A 14,056-nucleotide genomic window follows, 5' to 3' on the forward strand; every position below is an offset into this window, starting at 1 on the left:
ACAGGCACTTGTCTCTGAAAAAAAATCCTATATACATTAAGGTATATATAGGATATTTTTTTAGAGATAAGTGCCTGTGCTAGTTATAGTCAAATAGTACTAGTTAAGTCATGGATATATCTATGCTGGGAACAGTATATCTAACCGGCTATGGTAGCGTCTTTCAAGTTGGTAATTTATCTTTACAATTGAGCCGAGTAATATTTTTAGAAAAATATTTTAAATTAGTGTTATCAGAGTTATTTTTTTATGTCTTTATGTCTTTTGTGGGAAATAAAATATTTTCTATCAACCGCTTGGTCAATTCCGTTCTTTTAACGTTTCCACTTACGTCTTTCACTCGGTGTTTAAAATTGTGTCGACTCTTTCCAGGTCAAGGTCGCAACAGAATTTTTCAGGTGTGAGATTCCCACAAATAATTTTGTCAAAAATACTTCAATAACAAGGCTGTCTGCATACAAGTAACCAAACTGATCAGCTACATTTACTTTAAACAAAAAGCTTATATTTTTAATGATCAAATACCTGAAAATGGTTCAATTATCGGAAGTCTGATCGACTTGCCTGTTCTGTGCTAGATTCAAGATGGCACGCATATTTATTTGCTTAATATATTGTTCCTCGTGAAATTGAAATGAAAAGCCTTATGAAACTTTTAATTTTAATGATTTTTAGACACCAACAGATATAAAAAAAAAATTATATTGGGTAGGATACAAACATGACATGAAGTCATGAACATACATTTGTACAAAGACAAGTTGATTTTTAAAATAAGTGACACCGGGATCACACATTGTTTCAAAATGCAATTTTTATTTCATCTGGCGTCACATTTCTTTGCTGCCGGCAGCGATATTTCTGGCACCAACATTTTCCTATGTAAAATTTTTATCATGACCAAGACCTTATAAATTTATCTATTTAAGATAGAAAAAAAAGACAATATTATTGCGATGCATGGCAATTTTACTTAATTTCAACTTCAGAAATATCATATGGTATTTATGACTTGAATACAAGTTCTTTGTATAATAATATGGAGGCCGTAATTATACAGAGTAATCTAGCTTTTGCATAATTATCTCAAAAGTGTTGTGTTATTCATTGCTAGTTAAAATTTGGTGATACATTTGTAAGTGTATAATTCAACTGATATGGTATTTTAGTTTTGAAAAGTGGTGAAAGAAATTGGCTTCGGGAGCATGCTGAATATAGAACCTATAAGAAGTGACAGAGATCTTTATGATGTTTCTTTATGCAAGTTTTGTTTTATTTGTTGTAGTTACCATGGCAGCAAGAGCAACAAAGGACTGGCGTCTGGACTGTAAAGTATATATTGGTGATTTAGGTTATGGTGCTGCTAAACAAGAAATAGAAGACGTGTTCCAGAGATATGGACCGCTAAGAAATGTATGGGTGGCTAGAAACCCTCCAGGTTTTGCTTTTGTTGAATTTCAAGATCCACGTGATGCTGAAGATGCTACAAAGGCTCTTGATGGCACGTAAGTATTGGACCACTGAAAAACGAGTTGGCACATAAGTATTAGACCACTTATAAATGTGTTGGCATTCAAGTATTGGACCACTTTAGTTGGCACATAAATATTGGACCACTTTAGAATGTGTTGGCATGTAAGTATTGGACGATATGTTTTGCTCAACCATTTGAGTGGAAGTGGTCCTAATTGTTTTGATTGGCATTGATTGAATCTCGTGGTAGAAATTGGTTTGATTTGTCATTAGTGGTGATTGAACTGTTAAAATTAATTTAATTTAGATGCATAACATACTGTATATACAGTGATTTCCTTTGAAATATAAGTCCACAAATTCGTTTTTTTTAAAGAAATTTTCATAAGAGGGGGCCCACTGACTGCCTAAGAGGGGGCCCGCTCTAGTCATGCTTCAGTGATTCCCTATATAATCAACCAAATTTTTTCCACAAAAGGGGGGGGGCCCCCTAAATCCGCCTCTAGACACCCTTAAATTGACGAAAATAAAATGAAAAAATTGTCATTATGCATGCCCAAATTATCAGATGTGTAGTGTTAGTCTGGCTCAGACTTGTGATTTTTCAAGATTTTGTTGACCAGCGAATTTTTTTTTTTAATCTTATCCTTTTTTTTATGGCAGGAAACAGACTGTTATTGCTTACATCCACTTCATTTGAACTTTGATGGATAGTTGTCTCATTGGCAATCATAATACATCTCCTTATTTTTATACGCCCGTCAAATTTTTGACGGGACGTATTATGGTATACAAATGTCCGGCGTCCATCCGTCTGTCTGTCCGGCGTAAACATGTCGCACCGTAACTTGAGAATGACTTATCCAAATTTCATGAAACTTAACATAGTTGTTTCTTATGATGGTCAAACGATCTGTATACTTTTTGGTGAAAATAAGATTAAAACTTTTTGAGTTACGGGACTTAGTAACTAAAACAGGTGTGTGGTTTTTTTTCACATGTTGCGCCGTATCTGAAAAACAATTTATGATTATTGCTTAAAACTTTACACACTTCTTAGTTATATTAATCTTAAGATCTGTATACTTTTTGGTGATGATTCAAAATTTTAGTTTAGAGATATTGAGCATTTTGTTAAAAAAGGGGGAGGGGTTTTTCACATGTCGCGCCGTATCTCAAAAACAGTTTATGATTATTGCTTAAAACTTTACACACTTCTTAGTTATATTCACCTTAAGATCTGTATACTTTTTGGTGATGATTCAAAATTTTATTTTTGAGTTATTGAGAATTTTGTAAAAAAAGGGGGAGGGGTTTTTCACATGTCGCGCCGTATCTCAAAAACGATTTATGATTATTGCTTAAAATTTTACACACTTCTTAGTTATATTAATCTAAAGATCTGTATACTTTTTGGTTTTGATTCAAAATTTTATTTTTGAGATATTGATTTTTTTTTCTTTAAAGGGGGGTTTTCACATGTCGCGCAGTATCTCAAAAAAGATTTATGATTATTGCTTAAAATTTTACACACTTCTTAGTTATATTATTCTAAAGATCTGTATACTTTTTGGTTTTGATTCAAAATTTTATTTTAGAGATATTGAGTTTTTTGTAAAAAAAAAAGGGGGTTTTCGCATGTCACGCCGTATGTCAGAAACTATTTATGCTTATTGCATAAAAATTCACACACAAGACGCCGGGGGTATCATGCGCTCATGGCGCAGCTGTTTATTATATAATATTATAATACACTTCATTTGAACTTGGGTGGATAGTTGTCTCATTGGAAATCATACCATATATCCTTATTTTTATATTACATACTTGAAACTACACTATTGCATCCAATGTTGACATTATTTTACAGGAGAGTAAATGGTAGGAGAGTACAAGTAGAAATGTCATCAGGAAAATCACGCTGGGGTAAAGATGGTCCTCCTAAACGTGGTGGAGGATACAGAGATGACTGGAGACAGGGTGGTAGCAGAGGTGGTGGCAGAGGAGGTGGTTATAGTGGTGGAAGAGGTCGTTCAAGGTAGATAACTCCAGACATATATGTCATTGTATGCATTAATGGATACAATAACAAAATGTCATGTTAAACAGAAAATTGTGACACAAATGTAGGCTAGATTTTTTTTAAAGAATTTTTTGGGGAAATCAATTAAAAAAATGTTTTCATTTGACACACATATAAGGAAAAGGTTATTACACCTCTTCACAATGTTTAGATCTCCTACAGGGCTAAATGAATGCATGCTGCTAAAATGTTGATGTAAATGTGTAACAAGTACTGAAAACCAAACACGAAAATGTATTTGTAAAAAAAAATGAAGAACTTATTGGTTGATTTGGGTGTTTTAAATTGTAGTACAACAATAAAGGTTATTTGGAAGGAGTCTATTGATATGAAAATTTGGCCAACCCACCCACAAACACAAGGACTTATGGTGAAGTTTGTGAGTGAAATGCTGTTAACACATCAAGAAACTCTCTCTAAATAACCTTTATTACTTATAATTCCAATAAAGTATGGTAAAATTATGTCCAGATAAAAAAAAACTGCTACAGTACTTTTTTTCTTGTTAAAAGTCATATGATACTTCAAATTTAAAAAAAAAATTGTAATATGTTTTATATATATACTCGAATGTCTTAAGTTTTATTTTAAAATTGTGTACATGGACTTTCTTTCAAAATTTTCAGAAATGTACTGCTATTGAATAATTGTCTTCCTGTACTCTAATTTGACGATAGCTTTTCCGTATGCTGTGACCTTAACCTCGAGACCTCTCGTTACTACTTTGGCAACTGCGAGGGAAAAAATGTGATGAAAGAAAAGGTTAACAAACATGAAAGTTAGATAGCATGGATAGTGTCCATTAAGTTGGAAAGAAAAATTTTAATGCACCAAATCATTAAATAACTGTTATGAAGGTCTTAGTATACAACATCGGAATTATAAATATTAAAATATAAATTTACTTTGATAAATATTATATCAAGTATACTTTTTCACTCAAATTTTGAACAAACGATTTAGTAAATTTTATCGAAAAATGTTTGGTTTTTATACTATATATGTAAATGGTCAGGGTTTCCAATCGGCAGTCCTTGTGTATTCAGTACTTAGAATTAACAAACATAGATGAAATGAAACTTCCTTTCAATGAATCATAGGATTGAAAAAAATGTGTATTTTAATTTGTTTAACTTGTTAATACTGAGTACTGATTGTTTATGTGCGGCCTAAACCTGTTTCAGAAAAAAATGACAATTCAAATATTGTTCATTAATATTTGTTTATTAAGAAACGAAAAAGAACAAAAATATACTTGTATTTTTTTTAAAATACTCATATATGTTAGAACAGTACATATCAGAAATTTTATGTTACTTGTATCACAGTTGTTCTATTACACGTCTCCAAAGAGAATTATTTCTTTGTTGGTTTTTAGCTCACCTGGCCTAAAAGGCCAAGTGAGCTTTTCTCATCACTTTGCATCCGTCTTCCGTCGTCATCGTTAACTTTTACAAAAATCTTCTCCTCTGAAACTACTGGACCAAATTTAACCAAACCTGGCCACAATCATCATTGGGGTGTCTAGTTTAAAAAATGTGTCTGATGACCAAGCCCGCCAACCAAGATGGCTGTCATGGCTAAAAATAGAACATAGGGGTAAAATGCAGATTTTTGCTTATATCTCCGAAACCAAAGCATTTAGAGCAAATCTGACAAGGGCTAAATTGTTTATCAGGTGAATATCTATCTGCCCTGAAATTTTCAGACTCATCAGACAACCCATTGTTGGGTTGCTGCCCATGAATTGGTAATTTTAAGAAAAATTTGCAGTTTTTGGTTATTATCTTCAATATTATTATAGAAAGAGATAAACTGTAAGCAGCAATAATGTACAGCAAAGTAAGATCTACAAATAAGTCTACATGACCAAAATGGTCAATTGACCCCTTAAGGAGTTATTGCCATTTATAGTCAATTTTTAACAATTTTTCGTAAATTTTTGTTATCTTTTGCAAAAATCTTCTCCTCTAAAACTACAGAGACAAATTTAACCAAACTTGGCCACAATCATAATTAGGGTATGGAGTTTAAAAAATGTGTCTAATGACCCTGCCTGCCAACCAACATGGCTGACATGGCTAGAAATAGAACATAGGGGTAAAATGTAGTTTTTGGCTTATAGCTCTGAAACTAAAGCAAAAGTATAATGGTTGCATTATTTCATGCATCAATTGTAAACAAAAATATCCGGTGAGCGACACAGGCTCCTTGGAGCCTCTAGTTATAATTTTGTTTAAACTTGAGACTTTTACAAATTTCACAATTAAATTGAATAAATTACTACAGAAGTTGATTCTATGATTGAATTTTTTTAACTGGCGAATTAACTCAACCTGACAAACTGGTTTACTGTTAGGAAATTCTTAAGAATTTTTTTTTTAATTTAGCATGATCAGCACTTATTTGAAATTCTGGAGTGACTAAAATTATAAATTTTTTTGATAAATAGTCATTGGTCAGCTAGGTGTATTTGGTCATCTTCTCTGAAAAAAGATGTGAGAACACATAAAAAAGTGCAGTTATGTGTACATTTTTTAGGTTCTTTCCATGCCCTTTTCAAGCAAATACAGCATCACCTGCTACAATATTCAATCTATAAAATGATGTGTACTAAATTTTATTAAAAGTTGCAGAAAGTATTTGAAAGAATATTTTCTTTACCTATAAGGAGGACAAAGGAAGATAACTCAAATCAAAATATTATCTAAATATGTTTCTTTGCTCAATTCAATGCAAAGTTACGATTTTTATTGAAAGCAATGTTAATAATCTTGGTTATCCTTTTCATATTTTCTGATCTTGACGAGTTTGCGTTAGTTAATTTATCCAGTTGTTTATCCAGTTTATTGAGTTACTTCCCCTTTTAAAAAAAATTTGAATACAGAATTCGAACCATCTGAAAGTGAATGTGAGCTTGTATGAACATTATCCTAGTTATGTACAATGAATTTACTATGTTAAATATCTGTAACATCTACTTTCAGCACATTGATAAATTATGATATACTATTATGTTTTGTGTTTTCTGACACCTCTGTGCATGACTTGAATTGTGTAGAAATTTATGTGTATTTTGTATTTATTAATATGATGACTGCACCCTTTACAGGGCCTCCCTCTTTGTCTTCAAACAAGTCATCAGGCATCACATCAAAAAACAACCTCCTCACGTTTCAACGTTGACATCTTAATCAACCGTAGCTCTGGGTCAACGCTATCAACAAGACCATGTAACAACTGACTCCTCAGCCAAGCTTTTTCAACAAGCACCTCTAATATCAACTCTAAGCTTCATCTCTTAAGCATGGGTTTAAACATCGACAAATTGTCACCTCATCTGACCTAATCATCATGGAATAGGGTACCAGTTCATTTAAATTGTAATTTTTTCAGCAGAAGATACTTTTAGTGTGTTTTGAATCTAACAAAGTTAGTCCTGTTTTGGTTGTCTTACTAACACTCATTTGCCGTCTTAAATTAACTCGATGCAGAATCATTTCTTGACTATGTGGACAAATTAAAATGGACAGCATTTCAGTACACGTTTGGTGAAAGATCATAGCAATATGAATTATTTTGAGGCTTATATAAAATATAGATATGACTTAGAGTTCAAATGTACATTTTCAATAGAAAACTTACAATTTGTTAAAATAAGATAGGTCTGTGTGCTAACTTCAGAGATAAAAGATTTTTAAAATTGTATTTTTTGGTGGGAAAATGGTGTCTCTCAAAAATATAGTAAAAATAAACAAAAAATCTATAAATTAAAGATGTGAGGTATATGTCAAGGAGTCAGCAACCCAACAACAGACAGTAGAAGTAAATATAAACATAAATTTACATATTTATGTTGAAGGTCTTCAGTGAGCTATTAGTGCATACATCCTTGTCCTTTAGTCTTTGGTGGGAAGTTGTCTCATTGGCAATCATACCACATCTTCTTACCTTTATATAGTTTTTTAATTCACCAATCAACACATTTTGCAAATAAATTTGATAGAGGCTATCAAAGATCTGCTAAATTCTCCATAAATAATTTTTTAAAAAATTTATCAGAGTCTAACACACTTTGTAAATGTAAGTTATAAGAGTTACCAAAGACTACCAAATTCTCATGAAAAACAAAAAATGACAAACGACTACCACAGAGAAAGTTATTTTTATACAGACTGTTTTATTTTGTCTATTACATTGTGTCTGCATCGAGTTCATTTATGACAGTGTCATTGTTATGTTTATTTTGGTTCTTAATTAATTGGTAGGTTGGGAAATGATTTCGTTTCATAGTTAAGCGTATTTATGATACATGTATGTATCTAAAAATATGGACAGTTTCACTGAAGTAATTTGCTGTGGGAATTTTGGAGGTAAATTAGTACGGTATCTGTTATCAGGAGGATATTGATATTTTTAGATATTCTGATATTCATATTGATAAATATATTTCTTTTATACATGCACATAAATTATATTTTCAAAATTAGCTGTCTAAGGAATACCATTTTTACAATTTTTAAGTTAAATTCCTATATGTACTTTTAGGGGGGAAAGACTTTTCAGTATGAGAACATTTCTTCATCAAGCATTTAAAAAAAATTTGGGGAGATGGAAAAAGATTTTTGGTTTGAAATACATGGACTGAATAATGATTGATAAATTGTATAAAAAATATTTCAAAAATAACAAGAAATTATAAATTTTCAAATTGAAGGTTATATTAGAATTTTCTGCGAAAAGAGGTCTCTATATTTTACATATATAATATGTTTGTTTTGAGAAAATATATATGGAGAAACATAAGTACTGGTTGGCAAACATGTTTCAATGGATAGTCTAGGGAAAAGCCAGAGAGGTTACAAAATGTTTCAATGGATAGTTAAGGAAAAAGCCAGAGGGGTAACAAAATGTGTCAGTGGATAGTTTAGCAAAATGCCAAAGGGTAACAAAATGGTTTGATGGATAGTCTAGGAAAAAACCAAAAGAGTTGCAAAATTTTCAATGCAAAATCCAAAGGGGTTACAAGATAATCACGAAAATTAAGCTAAAAAATAACATACATCCTTAAGGGGTTTTCAAGGTAAAGTTATATGGACAGGACTGATTACACTGTGTTAAGTTTTGTGCAGTTATATCAGGTGGAGTTAACCTGGAGGTAGAGGGTTAAGAGTTTTAGTTGAATCATCAAGGTTCTCTGTGCTTTTCACAACTGTTGGTAAAGGGCAGTCCAATAATATTACAACAAATCCATGAAAAGACAGACAGAAGACATCAAAAGTGCCATTTTTTGTAAGAAAGTAACAATGTACATAGAAAGCTCTATATATGTAAGCCAAAAATAAGAATACTCACCATGGCCATCAATATATGCAAATGAAAATTAAATGTTCATATTGAAAGTGAAAACAGAATTCAAACACAAAAATAAACTTGTAATTAGACCACATATTTCATATATTTGTCATAAAATTATTTAAAGGATTTTTATATTTTTATATGGTACAATGTAAACAGTACAATGAATACTCATTGTCACCTCAAAAGTAGACTTTCAAACTATATATGAAAACTTGTAAAGGTAAATAATTATATGGTAGGAAAATACCATAAAGAAATCTACCCTGTTAGTGGTAAGTGTTTCTTAGTGATAATAAAATGCTTTTTCTAGAGGAAGCTTTCCCTACTAAATCTTGAAATTTGTACATTTGATTGTGTTGCAATTATCTTTTCTTTTGATGGATGACAAGTATTTATGCAGTGTTTGATACTTTTTCAGATCTCCTCCTCCAAGACGCAGGGACTCACCATCACCAAGGAGAAGAGGACGTAGTGATAGTCGTAGCAGGTGTGTATGATAATTATTCATAGAAATAGAGTGCAAAATTCACAGATTAGGAAACTGCCTCAGTTGTCTATTGGTAGCATGCTCCATTCCATAATTGGGGTTGATACCTCTCAAGTTCAAACAAAACATTTAAATATGTATGTGCTGCTTTTTAGCCAAGCATACAGCAGTAAGAGTAAGAGCAGAGGCTTTGTCGGCTCTGAGTCTGAATAATGTGTGCGGGTTTGGTTGCATGTCTTCCTGTGGACTGTTACCTTGTGGACTAAAAAGATAACTATCGCATGTTGTTTAAGTACAAAGAAGATTTCATACTACAATGTATACGTACTATCACAATATTCTGTTCACTTGATAATATGTATGTAATGTTTGCCTCTGGACATACACAATAATCCATCAGAAACCTGAACACTGGACAGTTGGTATCATTACAATACAAGAACTGCAAAGTATACAAGTAATCTTTCTGCATCAAAGACGGTCAGCTACTGTGGATTCATTATTATTCATGGGATACCAATTTTGTAAATTTCGTGGGAAAGGTGAACCACAAATTTAAATGTTTAACAATGTACACATTTTCTTTAGGCTTGTATGCAGACCTTTGGCTAAACCTCAAAATCAAATATTCATGAAAAATAGGTACCCACAAAAATAGGTACCCATGAAAATAGGTTCCCACAAAAATAGACGAATCCACAGTATGTTAACACTTCACTACATTATGTAACCTCTTCTGTTTTGTTCCCCGCCCCAATGTGTTGTTGACATAGTTATAGTAATTGTCTGTCTGGAAATAGATTTCACATTTGGTAGGATTATATGCATCATATTTTCTTGAAAATAGTATACTTTTTGATAGTCATTTTGATTTAACATATTTTACTATTGTAAGACAAAAATACTAAATATAAAAACAGCCTAAATTGTTCATATTTGTTTTGTAGGTCAAATTCACCTTACAGAAGAAGGTCAAGGTCACCAGTGGACAGAAAGTAAGCTATTTTTTGTAGGTTTCATGGAATTATGGAAATACAGAGTGAGATGAATTGTACAAAGATTTTTTAACATTACACATACACATGTTATTATTATTTCACCCCTGTTTGTCCGTATGTACGTCCTACTGTCTGTTTGTCCAACCCATGAAATTTTCATCAAAAATTGAAATATTGGGGTTCTTTGATATGCTGAATCTAACCATATATAAAGTTGCATTACTATCAGTACATATCAGTTTGACAACTATTTTGAGGCCCTGCCCCCTAGGTCATGGTCCAGTGACTTTGAATTAATTAGCAATTTTCAATGTTAAGTTTTCTGCTTAAGTTAGTTTTAAAGGATCTACTTGTGATAGATCAATGATATTTTGTATAAAGTTGCATTACTATCAGTACACATCAGTTTAATGCTAATTTTGGGGCCCTGCCCCTAGGACATGGTCCAGTGACTTTGAATTAATTTCCAATTTTCAATGTTAAGTTTTTCTGCTTAAGTTATATAGATAGGAACTACTTAAATCAAACAACGATATTTTTCTATAAAGTTACATTACTGTCTTCATCTCAGTTGTCAACCATTTTGAGTTTGTCAACAGTTTATTATAAATTTATGATATGACATTGAGGAGTTATGGAACTTCAAAAGCGATGGGCTTATCATGCGGTCATGGCGCAGCTCTTTATTATATATCATGCTCTGTTGGTACAGCTGTATGGCAAATATATTGCTGAATTAACTCATGATATCACTGCTAAAATGATATTTTTAAGTGATATCTTGTCTTCGGACATCCATGGGAAGATCTATTGTTATAAAAATAAGGAGATGTGGTATGATTGCCAATGAGACAACTATGCACCAAAGTTCAAATGAAGTGGATGTAAGCAATTATAGGTAACCGTTCAACCTTCAACAATGAGAAAACCCATACCGTATGGTCGGTTTTAAAAGGCCCAGACATAAAAAATATGTGTTGGTTCAGTTGTCGTCTTAGCTAATAATATAAAGTCTAAATGATTGTGGTCAATATTATAGTACACCAAAATGATGAAAATTTTGCACACTTTTGAAAATATTACCCAGAATGCATTTGATCCTGAAACAATATAGTGTTCAACATCAGATTGTAATGATATTACAATGACAACAAAAATTCCCATCATACAAGATCAAATTGAAATTGTGAAGTTGAAATCGTTTTTACAAAAACGAGTCAAAACACACACAAAAAATCACCACAATAAAATGCTGATTAAAAAGTGGGTACTCCAGAAGAAGCAATAGGTAAAGAGGCAAACCACACCATATGACAGGGGACAGATTTATTATGTACAAAGTAACAATGAATTTTTTTGTTTCAGGAAGGACTGGTGAAGAACGTGGACAGACATTTTGTTTGACAGTCAACTGATAACTACAGATTGTTATTGTCGTTAAAGTCAGAATATTTGACTTTTTAATGTTAGCATTTTAAATGTAACATGTAAATTCAGAAATATTTTAATAAATGTTTTTTATTATGATTTGAATTATGAGAGATGTTGAGTTTGTCTTATATTTTTTCTAAAAACCTGTAAAAGAAAATTAAAATTTCATGCAAATTTGATGCAGTAACGCATTCTTTTTAAAAAAATTTATTAGCATGAAAACACTATATGGTTGTTTTCTTTATACATAGATTGTTTTCACAAAATACAATATTTTTTATTCGAAACTTTTCAACTCAGCCTTATAATGGGAGATAACTCCTATAATTAATTTTATCAAAAATGTACAATATATTTTCTTCTTGTATTATAGCAAGACAAAAAGTATGGTTCCCCATTTTTTCTTTTAATTTTCTAAAAGCATTTTATACAAGCTATCTTCTTATAATTAAGTTCTAAATTCTGGCAACAAACATCTAATAATTTCATAAGTAAATTTACATACTAAGTGATTTTAATCTTTATAATTAGGAGATTAATTGATTGAGAGCACATTAGGATTTTTTTTCATTACGTAAACAATAGCTTTTTTTAATAATATATATATTTGGGAATTCATTTTAGAGTTCAGCTGTTATTACTCCATTATTTGGGCTGTCTTTTCATTCAATTGATATTCCTATACAAATATATTAAAAACAATCATTGCAGTAGTTTTTCTCTTGTCTGTTTTTTTTTAATAGTGCAATGTTCAGTTACATAGCAATTTAGTAAAAGTCTTTTTATTTTTTAAATGATAGCAGAGATACTGTAAGCTGGAAAATTTTCACGACGTCTTTTTTTCACGATTTACCAACAAAATGTAAATTCGCATTATCCCAGTGTCCTTTATAAAAAGTATTTTCATAAATGTTTAAGAAAGTGAAAAGATTTACATGTATCGTAAATCAATTACTGAAAATTCAGAAATTATAGCAAGGTTTTTATTAATGTAAATAATGCAACTTGGTGAATTCGGCAATAATAATAACTCTCATTCTGATATCTTATACATACATCTGTATGCAGATTTTCCAGAAATTACAATTATAAATCTCGCATTTTTGTCCATTCTTCAAGAATCGCAATAGTAAATGCATGCAATAATTTCTGAATTTACAGTAATTAAATCGTCAGTTCATTATGTAAAGGAGATTTAAAGTTATTATTCATGTTTGCTGGTAAAATTCATACACCAATTGTTGTTCATATAACAATATCTGTAAAGTCTGTTCACGCGAGATGTAATCAATGTTAATTACATTTATACAAGTTAAAGTTTTGATTTCTAATATTGCAATATGGATATGTCATGGGTAAAGCCGGTGTTAAACATTGTTCCTCTACATATCCTATTCCTATACATTTATGTATGGTCTATATCTCAGCAATCGGTTTTCATTGAAATATTCACGGTCAATTTATTTTTGTGTTTCAACTCTTACAAAAATTCACTGTTTACAGTAATGGGTTTTAAAAAGTTCCTGAATTAATACGGCATTTGGGTGGATCACTTTGCTCTGAAAGAAGTGAGATTGTTGGACTCCAAAATAACTAAAGGATATTTGTGGTTATATAGTAGGATGTATTATGAACCAGTCCATACAAAGAATTCTTATCACTCTCCCCGGCCCACATTGATTACATTTCACAGGGTTGACATTCTTGCTCTTTAGTATTTCGTGTTTGTCTTCAAATTTATCGGAATTGACATGTATTTCATCTTTCAGAAAAAAACCTGTATGTCTTTAAAATGATATAACTTATTCATCTCATTTGTAAATATATATTTATATGTGGATCAATTATGTTAATATGAATTTAGAAAAGGGTAGGTTTTTCTTTTTTTTGGGGGGGTTGAGGAATAAATTTTGTTGTAATACTTTTATAATTATGTACATAAGAGAACTTACATATTTGTCTTGTGTTGAAAACTGTTATAATAAAACAGATATGTGTATAACACTCAAAGTTTTCTTTCATGATGAATGAATAGCCAAATATCATTAAAACTGATCCCTGAAATTTAATGTTTATCTCTTGATGTACATGCTGTTTCTTAAGGGCATACAATACAGTTACAGGGGAGGTGATGACGTTGCCAACGTAAAATGTTATTTTTCGCGACGTCAAACTGCGACATATCTGGAAAAGATGCATTTTTCGACTTATTTTTATCATTCA

General features: G+C 31.3%; 1 protein-coding gene across 3 annotated transcripts; it reads left to right on the forward strand.

Annotated features, from left to right (window-relative positions):
* The first annotated feature begins 359 nt into the window (after nucleotides 1–359).
* Nucleotides 360–13,837, forward strand: LOC127704914 (RNA-binding protein 1-like). Of its 3 annotated transcripts, none has more exons than XR_007983571.1 (6): nucleotides 360–398; nucleotides 1,286–1,505; nucleotides 3,344–3,511; nucleotides 6,669–6,939; nucleotides 9,336–9,404; nucleotides 10,352–10,399. XR_007983571.1 is itself a non-coding variant. In XM_052209151.1 (6 exons), the coding sequence occupies exons 2-6, from the start codon at nucleotides 1,291–1,293 to the stop codon at nucleotides 11,778–11,780; spliced, it is 513 nt and encodes a 170-aa protein (XP_052065111.1). In that variant the 5' UTR covers nucleotides 360–398; nucleotides 1,286–1,290; the 3' UTR covers nucleotides 11,781–13,837. The 3 variants fall into 3 exon arrangements, 1 of the variants encoding a protein (XP_052065111.1); XR_007983572.1 differs by having other exon boundaries at nucleotides 6,669–6,920; XM_052209151.1 differs by lacking the exon at nucleotides 6,669–6,939 and adding an exon at nucleotides 11,768–13,837.
* The last annotated feature ends 219 nt before the right edge of the window (nucleotides 13,838–14,056 follow it).

The sequence above is a fragment of the Mytilus californianus genome, unplaced genomic scaffold, assembly GCF_021869535.1.
Source record: "Mytilus californianus isolate M0D057914Y unplaced genomic scaffold, xbMytCali1.0.p SCAF_6, whole genome shotgun sequence".
NCBI lineage: Eukaryota > Metazoa > Mollusca > Bivalvia > Mytilida > Mytilidae > Mytilus > Mytilus californianus.